Source organism: Molothrus aeneus, chromosome 5 (genome assembly GCF_037042795.1).
Source record: "Molothrus aeneus isolate 106 chromosome 5, BPBGC_Maene_1.0, whole genome shotgun sequence".
NCBI lineage: Eukaryota > Metazoa > Chordata > Aves > Passeriformes > Icteridae > Molothrus > Molothrus aeneus.
In genome coordinates this window covers 39,909,936-39,928,074 of record NC_089650.1, presented here as the reverse complement: position 1 = coordinate 39,928,074, position 18,139 = coordinate 39,909,936, and the positions used below count along the sequence as shown (strand labels likewise).

Below are 18,139 nucleotides of genomic sequence, written 5' to 3'. Positions count from 1 at the left end.
TTTAGTCTGGATTCACTACCACTGCTGGATACAAACATGTTCTAAAGAAAATCTTCACACAAGCAATGTGGAATATGGTGGGCAGAGGAGACGTTAATGTTTTCTGAGACAAGTTTTGATTGAGCCATTACAGATGGTTTTACAAGCTTTTATTAAGCAGCTAAGCCTTAATCCATTTTATAACTAGGAATCAGCATGTGATTGTACAAGGAGGAGTACTGCTGCTTCCTTGCCTAATCCTGTGAGAAATGCATTCAGAGGGCAGACCCCTGTCATGTTCTGGTGCTGCACAGCAGAGCCCTGTGTCACACTGCTCTGCTGGAGCTCTGCAGTCACCAGGACTCATTGATGGTAATCTGGGAGCTGGCAGGCCATGGCTGGTTTGTTGACATCATCCATTCTGTGACAGCATTGCCAGTGTGCTTAAGGCAGTACCCAGACACCAGTATGATGATTGTTGATTTGGGCCTTCCAGTTCAGTATGGGGACAGATAGTCATGAGATTTCCAGGTCTTCATGATAAAGATGTCAGAAAGAAATGGATATTCTAATACCCAGAATAGTTCCTCATGCAGTGTTGTGATTTGTAATATTTTCCTGTCACCTTCACCTAGCAGGTTTCTCCAGTACTGTTGTGCTACTATTTTCTCATCCAAAAAAGAGTCATGAGGAATCGAGCTACACTTTCTTGTTTCTTCCACCTGAATTTGGAGTACAAAAACTATACATGCCTGCACTTGCTTATCTCCAGGAAATGAAGGCCTCACCAATGCATGTAACCTCTCCCTTTCACAGTTATACAGTTTGGCTTTGTCACCCTGTTTGTGGCGTCGTTCCCCCTGGCTCCTCTTCTGGCTCTCATTAACAACATGCTGGAAATCCGGCTGGATGCGTGGAAGCTGACAACGCAGTTCAGGCGCATGGTGCCACAGAAGGCACAGGACATTGGAGCCTGGCAGCCCATCCTGCAGGGCATAGCCATTCTGGCCGTGGTCACCAATGTAAGTACAGTGCCAGCAGCTGCAAAAGAGAAAATGCCTTCTTTGCAGGTGCTACATCCAAATGTGGGAATGCTGTGTGTGGCAGTGCAACTGGAATGATCCTTAAGGCACACCTTCTGAAAATAGAAATTCAGCTTCTTTCTTGTGTGCCTAAAAATACCACATGTGTTCAAAATTGCGTATCAGAATGAATTTTCTGAGAATTTGGACTCTAATCTGTTCTTCAGTTGTACTTAATTTTTTAAGTACACAATAAACTGAATTTTAAGGGAGTTTTTCAAGAGTTTCTTGAAATTATTAAGAAAAAATTTTGATTAATATACTTATAACAATGAAATTTAGACATTTCATGGTTTTTGTACCAATTCACCAATATTTTATTTGTAGGCTGCGTTGTGGGAAGAAAAATAAGCCATTATTATTTATCACTGTGGACTATTTGTGGGATACTAAACAGGACCTAGTATGTATTAACTTACAGAAAATTCTTCCTGTTGGCCTTTTTTAAAGGAATAATGACCACTGGTTTCTTCTGCAGGCACAATTAACACCTCAGACTATCCATGGGGAATAGCCTTTCTCAACAAGGTCGCTGTTTTCTTCTGTTTTCAGAGAGATCCAAATATGTTATGCTACTGGATAACTGTATTTCCTAGTCAATCCAGCTGGATCTTGTAATACCAATATGAAACCAGAAATTGAACATCTATCTTAAGATTACTTTAAAATATTGTGCCTTATCACAGTTCTCATGGTATTCAGGGCAGAGTTACAGTGGCTTTGGTGACCTCATGTTGACTTGGCCATGTGTAGGCTTCTGTCAGGAATGTGTCAGGAATTCTGTCAGGAATGCTTTCTGCAGGTGATGTCAGTGTGCAAGCAGGGCATCAGCTGCTCACCTCCGGGGCCTGTCGCGTGTGAGGGGCTCAGCTCCAGAGACTGTCACGTTCCAACAGCCCTGCTGCACATGTTGTGAGGACCTCAAAGAGATTGGTATTTATTGCTAATGAAGTGTGGGCCATGAAGCCATGTGCTTGAGCAAATGCTAGAAGCTGTTTTCCTCCTTTAAGTGTGTTTCTTTCCTTGTTTGACATCCAGGAACTGAGCCAAGTCACCAGTCTTTAACAACCCTGCCTTGATTTTACCTTAGTACGCAGAACGTGTTTCTTCTCTTCTACATGACTTGTTACAGCTAATTATACTTGGGTAGTGTAACATCTTCCCCTTGGTGCATCTTCTCCCTCATGCATGTTACCTTTGTAGCAACTGCTAGTGCTTGCAATCAGCTTTTGCACAAAGCTACCAGTTTTGAGAATTGCCGTGAGGCACTGGACTTGCTATTGTATCTGTTGTTGATTTGAAGACTGATTTTAATTAGTTATGGTATAAATGGAAAACTGTGTGCAGTAAGACTTGGGAAGCAAAGAATGTGCTGTTTGTTTGTAGTTCTCCAGTGCAATAGTCTGAAATGCAGCCCATAATTCAAGAGGAAAAAAGTTTTTCCTTTGAGACGATGCCGTAGGATTAGTTCTCGTATTTCTGTCCTTGAAGCTCTCCGGAGCACATCTGGAGATCATTCTGAGAGAGGGAGGAGAGTGAGACAAGGCTCAGATTTAGGATGATGAGAGACCTGGGGCCTTGCAAAAAAGATTCAGTAAGATCAAATATTAAGCTCTGTAAATACCATATTCCAGCGTCTTTCTGATACAAAGAAGCAGCATCAAACTCATTTGGTCCAAAGGGAGAAGAAATTTTTTTGCCTTACTGTTAAGTTGATATTAATTCATTTATGGTCTGACTAGATGAGCTAATGAACAGAAACAAAGTTTATTTAACAAAAATTTTCTATGCTTGTAATTCAGACTACAAATACTCTACTTGTACTCTACTTTTAACTCTACTTCAGAGTTAAAAACAGAGTAATTTAGCTGTGAGGTCGTCTCCCTGCAGCTGCAAGACACAGTAATATATACTTCTTGTCAGTCAAAAACTCCTACTCAGCATGTAAATATAAACAACACATAATTTTCACTTCATTTCACACTGGCATGTAATGCTTAAAAACAGTTTTTAAAAGTGCATGCCAACTACATTTGATTTAAGCCAAAGTGCAGTACAAGAAAAACACCTTATCCTTGAAAATTTTCAATGAGTTTTAGACCTAGGATGCCTTATTTTATTTCTTATCAGCCAAACTTTCTCTCAGCTGAATTCACTTGTAACAATATTCTGGAGAACTAAATACAGATCTTAGGCCACAGTCTCAGAAAGATTGTTTCTGCAACTTTTATCTTAACTACAGTTTAGCTTCTCAGGTTCTTCAAAGTAAGCCAACTCAAAAGGTCAGACACTAGGATATTATTCATCATTTGGCAGTGGTGCTACTTGAGATAGGGTGGGTCTTGCCCCCTTTTCAATTCCCTGCTCTTTCCCTTTGCTGTCTTTCCCCCTTGGTCCTGCCTCTTGCATTGTGCTGGCACCAGTGCTGTATAAACACATGATGAATCAGACCAGGGAAAGGATTCAGTGGTGATTCCCAGTCAGATCAGCATCTTCATCTGATCTGCTGAATGGGGCCAGGACTGCCCAAGCCAGCACAGAGCACAAGTCAACTGCAAGAGGCAGATGCAGGATGTTGATTTAGCTAGCACTGCCACCAAAACATTGTCCGAGGAACTGTAGAAGAGTTATCCACTTTTATTTTTCACCCTTTCTCCTCTCTCCCCTTCCCTTTTTCTGCAACTGTTACAAATACCTCCTCAGTCTGGGATTGTCTGGCTGGAAATGCTGCACAAAAATGGATTTTTTTTTTGTCCCATGTCATCAAAATAAGGAAATACAGATCTCATTGATTACAGACTGGCATGAAGGGGAATAGGAAACAGATATGAACCAGTTTTTGTGCTCCTCTGTTACCCATTATTGCTTGACTTTGCTCCTAACTCTGTCCTATGATTTTCCTGTAGTTTTTTCTGCCTCTTTTATACATCTGTGCCTAAAACTCCTTCCGCCTGATCTCATCAGATCCCTACTTCACATCTTTCTCTTCCATGTCTCTGGCCTGGTTCTTTCCATCCATGTTGTCAAGTGGGTATTTTTATCCTGGTATGGGACAAAACACTTCTCTTGGGGTGCTGGAGTGCAGCTGGTCACTCCTTCCGAGGTGCTGGGCACCAGAGACGCCTGTTGTCATGAGTTGGCTGGGCAGCCTCTTGCTAAATACTCAGCTGCAGATCTTGCCAGTGGAAAGTCTTCCTCACAGGGAAACCTTTTGAACTTGAAGTAGCAGGGGAGGAAATTGGATTAAACATAGTTAACCTGTCCTCCAGAATAGGATGTTTTGGGAAGCTCATGAGTTTAGAAAAGACTTCCCACAACAAACCCACAGATCATATTTCCTACCCAGTTTGTGACTAGTAGACTGAGTAGGACAGGGACTCTCTTGGGAGCAAGATAAAAACAAATGGTCACGTCATGTAAAACAGCACTGTGCAGCTGCTACTAAAAAAAATTATCTTGGCATCAAGAGTAGTTTCCACACGTACTACGCTGTAGTAGGAGGCAACAAGTACCAAGATGAATTTGGGCTGGCTAGCACCTCAGAAGGGGTGGGAGGTTTCTAGGATCAGAGATGGATCAGTTATATATCTAATTTATTTAATTCCTTTACTCAAACATTGGAGAACCTGGTGACATTTAATTCTCTATTACTGAAAAAATCTTCTGTTGTTTCCATTAGTTTCATCAGGCAGAATTTCTTCAAGCATCTCATTAGTACTCATAAGAAGCACATTTGCTGATCTTCTCTGCATGCACGTGAAAGAAGTGTTTTATAGTATAGCTGTTTTAAGACATTCAGCAGAGCTAGCAGAATTTAGGAACTGTACAGAGTACACATGCCAGAAAGGGATTGTTTTGTGCCCATGAGAGACTACATGCTCATTTACAGAATGAACAACCACTGACGGGAAAAGAACATATTTTCTATTTTTAGCTCCTATGCTAACTTTTGAGACAATAAGTATATGGCAAAGGAATGCATTTTAAAGCTTATTTCTTTAATGCTGCTCTGCTCTTTTGTCTTCTCTGTCTGAAATGCAGGCTTTGATCATTGCTTTTACATCTGACATGATTCCTCGTCTGGTTTATTACTGGTCCTTTTCGGTCCCTCCTTACGGGAGCCACAGCACTCACACTATGGAGGGGTATATAAACAGCACACTTTCTGTCTTCAATATATCAGACTTCAAGAATGAAAGCAAGCCTTCTTCCCCTTGGCTTGGGAAACAAACAACATGCAGGCAAGTGTCAAATAAGTATTTGTCATTTTCCAATTGCAAAAATAGTGGGTTTTATATCTGAGCCATCTAATTCAGTAAACAATATCCCTTAAGAAACATTAAAACACAGGAAAACCCAGCTTATTTTGAATGGCAGAATGGAATGGAAGTATTCACCCATAAGTGCTACTCAGAAAATTCTTTTTTTTTAATTTGGCTTTCTCCTAGCTGATAGTTTTCCAAAAAAGCACCTTACAATTTTTATCAGTAATTCTTAATAAAATGGCAAAAAACCCGACGTTTCAGCCAAATATAGCTTATCTTGCAGATATGGTTTTACCCATCACAGTAGTTCCCCGAGCTGACTGTTCCAGGACACATTAAGCAGGGCCATGTGGTGCTCCATCCTCTGGCCGCAGCGCCATACTGCAGAGATGCCAGAGACCAGCTCCTGACTTTCCTGTTTGCTTTCAGATACCGGGATCTCCGCTACCCTCCTGGTCACCAGCACCAATACGAGCACAACATCTACTACTGGCATGTCATTGCAGCCAAGCTGGCTTTCATCATCGTCATGGAGGTCGGTGTATGGGGGTTTGAGCATTGCTATTTAGTCTCTTCCCTCCCTGTGGAAAATCCTTCAGAGGCTTTCGGTCCAGGCACAGCTATCAGAGCTGTGATCTGTGCTAGCATGAGCAAGAACTTGGGAGATGTAAATTAAGAGTAGCAGCACTGGAAAAATAATTCTCTGAAATCATGACATCAGCTGAAGATTGCCCCACAGAGCTGCAGCTTCTTTTCTCAAGAACTGTAGAATAATTTTTAGTGGCAGAAATAGAATACATGTACTCAGAGGAAGTTTGCACACAGCGTCCTGAATGCATGTGCACGATACCTGTTTGTAATGCATGTACATAATGCAGGTACAATACATGGCAGAGTGAAGTCTATAAAGACAGTCCCTGTAAGAAGTGATCATCTCTAGATGATCATCAAAAAACAATTGCTCCTTCCTCTGCAGCTACAGCCTGGGCTTATGAAAGATGGAAATCAGTCCAAGATGAAGAGAGAGAAATATTGAGTATTATTTAATTATAAAATGTGTTTAGGTCCTGATACAGGGACTACTGAAGTCATCAGAAACTGGTTAGAGCAGATTTCCTGTATCACAGAAAAGTAATTGCCCCAGAGTCATTTGAACAAAGATAAAACATCTTATAGGAAACGGTAAAAAGTGCTTCCATGCAGGAGGGAAGTGCTGTGTACCAGGGTTTCCCCAAAGCAAGCATAGAAGTCCTTGCCCAAATCAGGATTGGAAAATCAGAAATTCTTGTTTATCAGATAATTATTCTACCTTATTAGTCATGTCTTTTTAAAATCTTTTTCTACAGTGTTAGATACTGGCACTGAATCGGCTCAGTGTCTTAAGACAAAAAGTGACATTTCATTTAGAATGATAATAATGTCCTGTTCAGCCTGACTGACATTTTTTCATTTTCACCTTTCCCAGCATGTCATATACTTTGTGAAGTTTATTATTTCATATGTAATTCCGGATGTATCGGAGAAGACCAAGAGCAAGGTCAAACGAGAGAAGTACCTCACACAGAAACTATTACACGAGAATGATCTCAAAGGTGTGAAAAAAACCATGGGCAAAATAGCTGACAAAATCATCAAAGGAGCAGACAGCACTTTCCAACCTAAAGATGAATAAGTACTTTTTCATATGGAATAACAGTACTTGGACAGCTAATATTTGTCCAGATATTACCAAAAGCTATCAAGCACTTTGGATTTACTAAACATTCTTTCTTGCAACTCTTACATGCTCATTTACCAGTTTCCCTTGGACAAATGCAACCGCTGCAATGCAGATAAGAGTTATCATTTTTTAACAGATTTTTAGAACATATTAAAAAAAGAAAAAAAAAGAAAAAAGTGAAAATTATTTATCCTCTTAAGAAGATGCAGATTAATTCCCAAACACCTAGGCTGCTTTCTACTTTTCTTAGGCATCAGCTATTAGATAACTAGTCTAACTTGAATAAACCTTAAGAACAAGAATGATTTGCTATAAGAATATCATCGCATCCAATGAAGGAGTTTTGATTGCTTGCTAAACAGACCTTGGCTATAAAATGAAGAGGAAAAGCCAAAACATGAAGGAAAAAGAAAGAAAATACAAGTCAAAATCCCACTGTTAAGCCATTGGAGTTGACATACTAAGCATGGTTGTTTGCTACTCTGAATTAGCTATGCATACTGAGACTTAAATGGATAACAAGATATTTCAATTAATCATGGATTTGGATCACAAGAAGCAACAGGACTGTAAGCCCATCCTGTTCATCAATCTCTGTGTAAACAGGAGAATTGCCTTTGAAATCAATGCATACAAACTGACCTTATAGCACGCCAAGTGAGTAGAAAACTCAGGCATTTTATCTTTCCCCAGTCAATGTACTTTCATTAGTTCACTCGCCCATTCTGAGCTAAATGCTCATAGCCCTGAAGGTCTCCTACCTGTAAAAGCAATAAGTGTTAAAAGTCTTTTCACATACTAAATCAATATTTGTGGAGGGCTGTCTTTTGCATTTCTGTCACGCCAGAACGTGCTCTTAACTGAGGTTTTGACATAGGACGAATGTGCAGCTGAACATTTTGATACAACATTGCGTGATAAAGTGAATTCTGACAAGACTATGAATCTGTTGGAATTGGAGATTGGAATAAACCATTTTATAGGCCTTAACCATGCTGTGAAGCTTTGAATAATATGGAAGGATGTCAGGGGTGTGGAGGCATGTGCTACAGCCATCAGTCATCTTCAAATCAGGCTGCCGATCTCCCCGCTTATTTTGGCTCCAGCTGCAAACTGGGAATTAGAGAATTACAGATTAGGCACATAGGTGGAAGGTTATTTTGTGCCTGAAGAAGTGATATTGCAGATTATTAACTTGCTTTCTCTTTTAACACTTTTAATGAACAAATTGATATAAATCATGAAAACCAAAACCTTTTAAAAAAAGAAAAATATGCCTGTGCTCTATAGATCAGGTGATTATGTTTGTAATTTTGTACTCTTCTTAAATGCAATAGATATGCAGAATTTTCAGGCAGATCATTCATATAACTTTTTAAGTATGAAGTACATTTACAGAAATTAAATAGCATTTGGAAGATGCATTTTATCCAGTCAATAATCAGAAGGAATTAAACCTATGAACTTTGCAGCAAAATCTCCAAATACTCAGTGCCATGTAACTCAAGCCTGTCTTTTGAAGCAAACCCTATAGAATCATAAGATCATTCAGACTGGAAAAGACCTTTAAGATTATCAAGCCTAACCATTAACCTGACACTGCCATGTCCACAACCAAACCATGTCCCTGAGTGCCACATCTACATGTCTTTTAAATACCACTCTCTGAGCCCAGCCATCCAGCCAGGTTTTTATCTAGCCAGCAGTAGGTCTGCCCAAGCTGTGAGCAGATCAGCACCCATTCAGCACAAGGGACTTGTGTCTGACTAAGTGGTGTATTAGGTCACTGAATGTTTCCCCCTGGATCATGAGTGCTTAATTCTGTTCCCTGCCCCTGTCTCCCCCCATCCCAGGGGGCTGGGCTCTCAGAGAACAACTGGTCTTACTACTAAAGACTGAGGCAAAAACGGCCTTGAGTACCTCAGCCTTTTCCTCATTTTTGTCTGTGTGTTTTCCACCACATCCAATAAAGGATTGAGAGTCTCCTTAGCCCTCCTTTTGTTGTTAATATGTTTATAGAAACATTATATTGTCTTTTGTAGCAGTAGCTAGATTAAGTTCTAGTGGGGCTTTGTCCTTTCTAATTTTCTTCCTGCAAAACCTCATAGCATTAGTCTTCCTGTGCTGCCTGGCCATTCTTCCAAAGGTCATCAACTCTTCCTTTTTTACCTGAGTTCCAGCCAAAGCTCCCTGTTCAGCCAGGCTGGTCTTCTCTTCTTTTGAATATTTCCAGGGATGGAGACTCTACAACCTCTCTGGGCCACCTGTTCCACTGCTCAGTCATCCTCAGAGTGAAAAAGTGTTTCAGTTTCTGCCTCTTGTCCTGTCACTGCATAATATACCAAACTTTCAGTTAAAACAAAGTTTTGTCCAAAAACTTTATTCAAGGAACAATTTTAGTGAAGTAGTCAGGATTTCCCTGTGTAAAATGAGTTGGTTTAGAAAGGACAGTCGGCTCCTTTCATACTTGGAGCTTTTGATTTTCACTTTCAACTGGACCTTTCTCATTTGCAGTTGTGTTCAGATGAGAGATGCCATTTTTATTCCTTCATCAGTGATCATAGTATCAGTGTGCCTAAAATACCTTTCCAGATGTGGTGTTAGAGGGCAGGTAAGGAGGCATCCTGTGATAAAGTGGGGGGAAATGCAGCACAAAATGGACCATTTCAGGTAATTATTTGGTCTTAAGGAAGCTCTTTGAGAGTTAAAGAGACTAGGAAACAAACTAATTGTCATACTCTGAGCAGTGGCAGAGCTTAAGGCTGATTTTCAGAAGTGCCTAGACTTATGCTCCCTGTTTGATACCTGGGGAGTCTCCAAGTTGTTTCTTCCTACATCATTTGTCATCATTTCCTAAAGGGAGAGTTAGCTCTCAGTGTCATAAAGAGTTTATGTTCCCGCCTTTAAAATAACAATTAAAAAACCTGCTACATCAGCAAAGCCTATGTGCCAGTGGCTTGGGCTCCTCCCATAATAAAATCCTAATCAGCCCTGAGTGTGTTTCTATGTAACCTTTTTTGTTCAAATGACAAATGTGCTTTGGAAACCGGTCATCCACTTGTCTCCATTTTCTGGGAGGCATCACAGATTAGTCTGGGCACACATGGACTGGGTTCCTTTTGGTTCAAACTGAGCCAGAAGGCAGCTTTTAGATATGCACTTAATGGTCACTGACAGGCCCTTAGTCTGCTGAAACCAGAGCTGGGCTGAAGAGAGTGGTGAGCTCTGCATGGGCATCACCTAGCCAACATTAACTTTTTGCTTGAGTGATTTGCTTCTGAAATGCCATGCTCCTTGCTAATGTAGCTGTAAGATTTCATTTCAGAAGACATTACATCAGGAGCTCAGTTCAGTTTGCTATGTGCTCAGTGTTATTCACAGCAGAGTTCTGAATCAGAGAAAGAAGAGGGAAACCACAGGTGCCTAATAATTGCATTTTAATAGTTTGATTTAAGCTATGCAGTTTCTGAAGCCTCTACCTCCAGCTGCTGAAATGTGCTCTGCTTGCATGCCGGTAGCTCTGCGGAGGCTTAAGGAAAAAAATGCTGGGGGCCAGTTGCCAGCATATGAGTATTTGTATTTTTTTTTCCTAGCCTTTGTCTTTAATTAAAGATCTGCTTGAAGGAAAAATCAGCATTTGTTTTAAACTGAATCCATTTTACCTTTTTTCTACACTTGATACGTAGACCAGACTCCTACTTTGTACAGATCTATTGAAGTCCGGGTGAATTTGAACCAGTGACCATTTCATTGCCTTACCGAGCAACATAAATTACAGACTATCACCACTGTTTTAGACTCTGTGTATGTCAATAAAATTCAGAATGTAAGAGTGTATTTTTTATTTTTTCTAAGAATGTTTGCAATTAGTTTCTGAATATTAAGATTTCTTTATATTTATTGTCATTAAATAAAGTCTATTTTAAAATATCAATACATCTGATGTTGATTAGTGTTGTTTGTTTTTCCTTGAATGATACTGCTGCTGCCAAATGCTACACTTAAATTTTTACAGTGTCATCCCTGTCTTAATTTCCATATTCATCCTCCTTTTCAATCTTATTCCATTAAAGTGTTACTAGTGCTAAAATTTATCTTCTGGGTTTTTCTGCATCCCCTAGATGGAAGTCATTCCTTCCAACACCATATCAATGACAAGAACCATAATGTTCTCATACAAATAAACAGTTTAGGTCTTTATAACCTTTCACTCCTGTCATGATAAACCTTGTGTTATGTTTCAGAGTCATCATTTATTTCTTCATCTGGATCAATTCTGAGATGCTCCCACCTCTAGGCAACCCACTCTGTCTCTCTCTCCCTGCCATCCAGCCATCAGTTCTCTTCTGCTCTGGGTCCTGCTCTCTGCTTCTGGGAAATCCTTTCCTAAGATGTAGAGAACAGAAAGGTTAGAGGGTAATTTTAAACTGATATCTTCTTTGCTCTGCAGTGTGTTGGTTTTATTTCACACAGAGATTCTCAGGATCTGCTTCCAGCAGCTTTATGACAGTTGTAGAAGCAGAAGTACCACGACTTCCAACCTGGTTTCTGCTGACTAAGGGCTATGTGTCTTACCCATGCCAGTACCCACATTGCCCTGCCATTCTTGCTTCAATGTGGCTTTGTCAGAGTAAGAACAGCAGAAACTTTAGAATAAAGCATAAAAGGATTATTGTCCTACAAGCAGAAAGATAAAGTATCATCATAGCCCAAATCCATGTGAGGATTGTGCAGTTTTGAATTGATTTACACATTTTAAATTGTTCAAACAACAGCCTTTACTTATTTTTCTACTTAATATAAATAGTCAAAGCATAGGATTTTATTTCTGGTAATGTTAGAATGTAATTCTTTCTGTCATAGAAAAGATGAAGTGCACTGATTTTGGATAGTCAGTCTATACCAGATGAAAGCACACTGTGTTCTGCCCCACCTGGAACACCCAACCCTGTTATTGTGCTCTGCCTGCACATCACCAGAGATGTCAGCAAAGGTATGAGCAATTCACACCAAGTCTAGATTTTTCTCTGGTATGCCTACCTGTCATTTCCAGTCTGTTACATAAGGCTGCTTTTCCAATACAGGGGAGCAAGTGATGGCAGCTGCAAGTTTTATTTTATTTGCATTTTTGTGGACCTGAAGCATGGATCAGCAGCAGGTATGCAAAACACTGAAAAGATATGGATGTAGTTAGTAATAAATAATCTCAACACAGCTTGGAGCAGTATTTTCCTCATAAGAAAATAATGTGTTTTAATAGCCTGATAATAGTAAAAAATTATTTTTAGGAAAGTTGAAGAAAGTGGGTTTTATTTACAAGCTGGAAGTGCCTCAAAACAAGAGTCTTTTAAAATTGCTTTCTACAATTTCTGCTGCATTCTCTGATACATCCTGTAAAAACAATGCTAATTGCTGAGATTAACCTTATAGTTAATGAATCAGGAATTGTATCAATTGTATCAAGATATACTCTTCTCTAAAAATATGTAGGCTATGGTAATATCCTAAATGCTGAAGAGAAAGAAAAAGAAGAAAAAGTACACAACACAGACCAAGGAGAAAATCCCACTGCATTCCACAGTGCAGCATGCACAGGCCAGGACATCAAAAAGCCACCTCTAGCATATGAAGAGGGAGCTGGGGGGAGAACAAGGTGGGGGAGAAAATCATATCTTAAATTGTGCTACACAAGAGAAATTACAACCAACTCTTATAGCATTAACATAATATCAGGGCAGGGGATGTTAGGTATTTGTATAGTATCTGTGTAAGTCTCTCACGTAATTTCTCAGCTTTTTGAGAAACTATGATGCCCACAAGTGCCTAAGTAAGCTGTGCTGGGATCCACAGCCCCCTGCAGCTGTTGCCTTACCTCCCATTCTCTGGGATCCCACTTGGTGTCCTGTTACAGCCATACTGTGCTCAGTCATGCAGTCATGCTCTAAACCGGTCTGGCTGCTCCGAGTGAGCAGTAACTTGTGAGCCTCTCTGGATGGGCACTGCAGATCTTCGCTTGCTGGAGCCAGGAAAGCCAATGGAAATTGTGACTGACACCCCCAGCCTGGCATTCAGCCCTCAATATCCATCCCCTCCACTGAGGACTGAGGGTGCTTGGGGTTTGTTGTGTTCTTGAGTTTTATGGAGCTCAGAGTACCCAGGCTGACAGGGGTTAAGATTACTTGTCCTGTGAAAATATTTTGGCAGCCATGCCAGCATAAGGAGGCAGGGGCTCTGCCTTCTCCCTGCTGCCCTGGAGCTGCCTCCTGCCAAGCCCCGTGTTTGTGCAGCTGTGCACTGGGCAGGGGAGTGCGGCTGCATGGATGGTTGTGCTGGCACAGTGGCTGTGCTGACACGGTGGCTGTGCTGGCATGCGTGGCTGTGGCCACAGGGGGTCACACAGGGTGGGAAGTAGAGATGAGATGGTGGGAGAGGTAGCCCAGTTGCAGGGCAGCCTCTGGCCCAAAAACTCTACCAAAGCACAGCCAAATGGGCTCCTCATCCCATAGTTATTTTAATGAGTTTAAAAAAGAGGGACCTGCCTGCCTGCCTGAGCTGGTTACACAGATGAATGGGCAGGCTTGTGCCTTTAAGAATCCCCTGCGCAGCTGCAAACAAGCAGGTCTGGTCTTGGCACCTGCTCTGTGTCCTCTGAATATCCCTATTCAGGTGGAGCTATTGTGCTTTGAGCTCAAGCTTCACCTGAAGCCAAATGAATTTTCCAAGTTCAGACATGCTGTCTGTGTGCTCGCATCTTTAACTATATAGAAGACTATACAGATGGCTAAAAACTCACAGGATCGGGCCCTTTATCATTGTCCTAAATGTGGTTTTGCAAAAAATATGTCATTGTTCTATCAGAGACTGCCAGAATGTCACCTGGACTCCCAAAGCCCCAGGACAATGTGGGAATTTCATGCAGCACCGTGAAGGAGCCAGCCATGCAGCCTGGGACAGAGGTGACACAAGACAAGGGTACTTGCAGGAGGTCTTGGCCAGAGGCAGAGGTCTCAGGGCAAGGGCAGCAGCAGCCCCCTGCCCAGCCATGCAGCCCCCGGGTTACAGCACTGACAGCTATGCCAAAGCAAGGACTGAAAACTTCTTGCCATATCTGCTGTTAATTAATAACTACTTACTTGGACCTGGGAAAGGCAAAAACTGATCTGCCTCTCCTGGAGTACTGTACCTCCAGATTAATGAAAGGTTATAGACCTGTTACAGCTCACAGCAGCTTTCTTTTTAAAATATGCTAAAGTATTTCTTTTAATCTCTTGAAAAGTATAGGCACGTGAACATTTAACATTATATCACTGGTTTTGCACATGACTACAAATAAAAGAAAAAGGCTGAATTTGTGTTTTTCATAACTTACAGCTTTTACTGAGAAGCATAAATAATTTTTTTAATTGAAAAACAAAAGAAAATAAAAAAGTGCTAAACTGATTTTCTTTCCTTGTCAGCCTGCTCCTGTATTTTTTCCCCAGTGATCTATGAGGGGAAAAAAATGTCACCATCCCCCAAGAGGAGCCATTAACAAATCCTTTCTTATCTTGCAGTTGAAGTAATGACATCTTATTGACAGTGCAGCAGAACAAACAATGTCTTATTGAAAGCTCCAGTACTGGAGGATTTGGGCTGTCTTCAGTACCTGAGACCTAGTAATGAAAACAGGTTTTACTGCTAAATCACAGACAATGTCTGCTCTAGTTCTCCAATGGCCTTTAGCAGTCCCAGGCACACAGAAGGTGTGCATAGTTCACACCCACACCACAAACTCAGTCAAGTACAGAGACCTGACTACATGAGGTGTGCCCAAAGTAGCAAGCAGTGAAAGGAAGATCTATGGTACATATGGGAACAGAGCTGGAACTTTTCCATAACACTGTACTTGACACATGGATCAGCCTGGAAATACAGGTCCATCTATTTCTTGCAATCTGATTTTGTCTTGTCAGAGTCTATGACAAATTATTTGCTGATTTCTGTACCTCATCAAATTCTTTAGACCAGCTGCAGATATTTTTGATGAGCAAATATGAGTTGGCGATTTGGGTTTAAATTGTCATGTCTGCGTACAATCTTATTAAAATTATTAATGTATCTTTGTTCTTGAGATAGATTCAACTTCTTGTAGCCTGCTCTCAGTATCTTGTGGGTACAAAGAGAGTTTTGCAACCCAGACATCAGAGTTAGGTCCCTTGTATACATATGGCTTTGTGCAGATGAAAAATCAGTCAGTTTCAGAAAATTTAACTGTGCCTCTCAAATCCACCCAAGCAAAGGGGAAACAAAAATGCAGAAAACAGGTTGTTGTAGCAGTGAAGCCTACAGCTTCAAGTAATCTAAACCACCCCTGTCAGAGCTCAATCACATCCTGTGTCCCCATGCTTTCCTGATAATTTTTCAACTATCACTTGTGTTTACTTGACATCCTGAAGAATCAGCTCAAGATGCAAAACTGGGAGAGACCTAACTAAAATCATACAAATACTGAATATTCTTCTACCAGCTCATCACAGGGCCAGTGGGCACAGCTGGTGGTGCACAGAAAGAGCAAGGCACCATGTCACTGCAAAGCAGGGTAGGACAGCAAGACCCGCTTGGAGTGCTTTGAAGTCTTGTAGATCCTGGTGTTCTGGCTGGGGAGGTGGAAGAGGCAGCTAAGGGGGTCTAACAGATCTCTACTACCAAAGAGTCATCATTCTCCCTCTCCATCAACCTTCACTATGCACAGCATTCCCCAGGCCCTTTGTGAAGATGATTGAACTCATTAACCCAAGTCAAAATTACCCCATTTTTATCTCTTCAATTTTATTCTGGATAAGTGAGTCAACCTGATTCATTACAGATCCAAACACCACCAGAATCAGAGCAAGAGCTGAAGGAACACAGAGTCAAACCTGGGGGATCAAGCTCTGTCAGGGTTTATGATATCTTAGATCAGCCGAGCCCATGGAATGAACTGCAGCTCTCAGAGTTCCATTATTTCACAGAATAGTTACTTAGCTTGAAAATGCTTTTTTTATTCTTGTCTTTTTTGTTGTTGTTTACAAAGCCAATGCATCACATCTATACTGCACATATATAATAGATTATAAATGTGACTGAATGTATGAATGTTCAATGAATGTGAACATACATTAAGAAAGTGCTCAATTTATCAGTATTAAATTTAACAGGTCTTAGATTAAACACAACTTACACTGTTAAGTAAAAAATATTAATATTAAATCCTGTTTGTGCTAGAGCAGGAGAAAGCAATGTGTGATGTCTTAACTTGTGAATATGCATCTTCAAAATGCATTGGCGAGGCCAGAAGGAAAGTGGAAGGAGACCAAAATCATGCCCTCTGAGAAAGATGAACATCTACCAAGGCTTGGCCAGGAGAATACTGAAGGACCTGTGACAGAGCAAGCCCTGTTCACATGACTGGCTTCTCAAAAAGTCACTAATAATGCTGGCAAACATCTGGCTCAGGAATACCACTTCATTTTTCAGATATCCTTCTTCAATTAAAGTTGAATTCTCATGAAAATAAAAACTTATGAAATATTTAAATAGATATTTTAATAGAAAAAGAAATTCTTAGAATAATGAGTCAGGACATTCCCAGTGGTTGTTCTCTCATATTTGCTACCGGAGGTCCTACATGGGTGCTGGGGGCTTTGTGCAGCACCTTCCGAGATTATTCCTGATTAAATGTGCAAGAGATGATCTGCAGGTTCAGACAGCCAAGCCCATGTGTATTCAGCATGGTGGCCAAAAGGTCTCCCAGTTCCCTCTTCTTCACCCAGGAATAAGATATAAGTGTGCCCAAGCCTCAGTTCTGAACCAGAAAGGTTTTCCTTCCCTCCAGCTGCAGAAGTGACTGATTTGTACATATGACCTAATAAACATCCTCTTATTTGTCTGGCTTTTGCAAAAATTAGATACACCCAATTTGACCACTTAATATCCCATAATGAGTCACATTTGTGCAAAATTTCCCAAACCTTTGATTTCTCTTGTCGCTTCTGGTTTTCACTTGGTCTTCAAAAGAAGGAGGACTGACTATACTTGTACTTTGCAGCTTATGGTCACAACAACGTGAGGAAACTTCTCTGCCCCACTCTGGTGCACCCTCAGCAGCAGAAAGCTCATAAGAATCCAGAAACCACCACATCTAAATCCAACATCTAGCTCCAGTCAGCCTCAGACATAAGCCTAAACACCACTCTATCTTATCATCCTTTTATTTTTTCTTTATCTTTCCAGTGTGACAGGAGTTTCGTCTCTTTAAATATACCCATTCCTTGTCTTTAAATACCAACAGTCTCATCTGGACTACCTAATTAAACCATTATTAGAGTAACTTAATTTCATTTCACAAATAGCTTATAGAGTACAAACAATCCCACAAAATAATGTATGGCTCTTTACATTGATTTCATTTATTCCTGTTGTCTGGCCTTAAATAGGATTGTGACTTCAAAAGTCAGGGTATCCTGCAGATAAAATTTTTGATTGCCCAACACTGGAAGGGCTAGCAAACTGTAAGCACATAGTCTGAAAAATATATTTACTACTCTACTTCAAGAATCTCCATTATTCACTTCATAGGCCCCTTAAGTCCATGTTAACCTAATGAATTATCCTCAATCATACTGGCAATACATTAATGGAAATGTTACATTTAGTCAAAATTTGTAAAATTTTCACAGATAAGTCTAACCTGATCTTTTTAACAATTTTCATTGCAGGAATATAAGCTGCAACACAGCTATTCTTGATGCAGACAGTTTTCCAAAGAAGACGTTCCATGCTCAGTATAGCCAAGTATGATGAATCCCTCCTGCTCCCTTTCCTCCAACAAAACCACTGGAGGAGTTGTTTGCACTCTATATTTTCAATGTATCTTCTCAGTCAAGTGCATTTCAATGAAGGATGAGTTTCTTCAAAAGCCTCTGGAAATGTTCTTTGCAGAAAGATCAGAAGAGCCATCTTTTTCCTCTTGTAATTTGACTGACACAAACAAACCTGCGCTCTATTGCCGCCCAGCTTTGAGAAGATGCATCTCCATTCAGTCACAGTGAAACATGTGACTGAAAAATTGGGGA

At 40.6% G+C, this 18,139-nt stretch overlaps 1 protein-coding gene across 1 annotated transcript in view; it reads left to right on the top strand.

Moving 5' to 3' along the window:
* ANO6 (anoctamin 6) overlaps positions 1–10,982 on the top strand; it is a 70,708-nt gene extending 59,726 nt beyond the window's left edge. Inside the window, exons 17-20 of the mRNA XM_066550711.1 lie at positions 796–1,001; positions 5,103–5,302; positions 5,756–5,861; positions 6,792–10,982. Of these exons, the coding sequence (XP_066406808.1) occupies positions 796–1,001; positions 5,103–5,302; positions 5,756–5,861; positions 6,792–6,998 (719 nt within the window). The 3' untranslated portion in view covers positions 6,999–10,982. The remainder of the gene's footprint in view (positions 1–795; positions 1,002–5,102; positions 5,303–5,755; positions 5,862–6,791) is intronic.
* Positions 10,983–18,139: the final 7,157 nt, after the last annotated feature.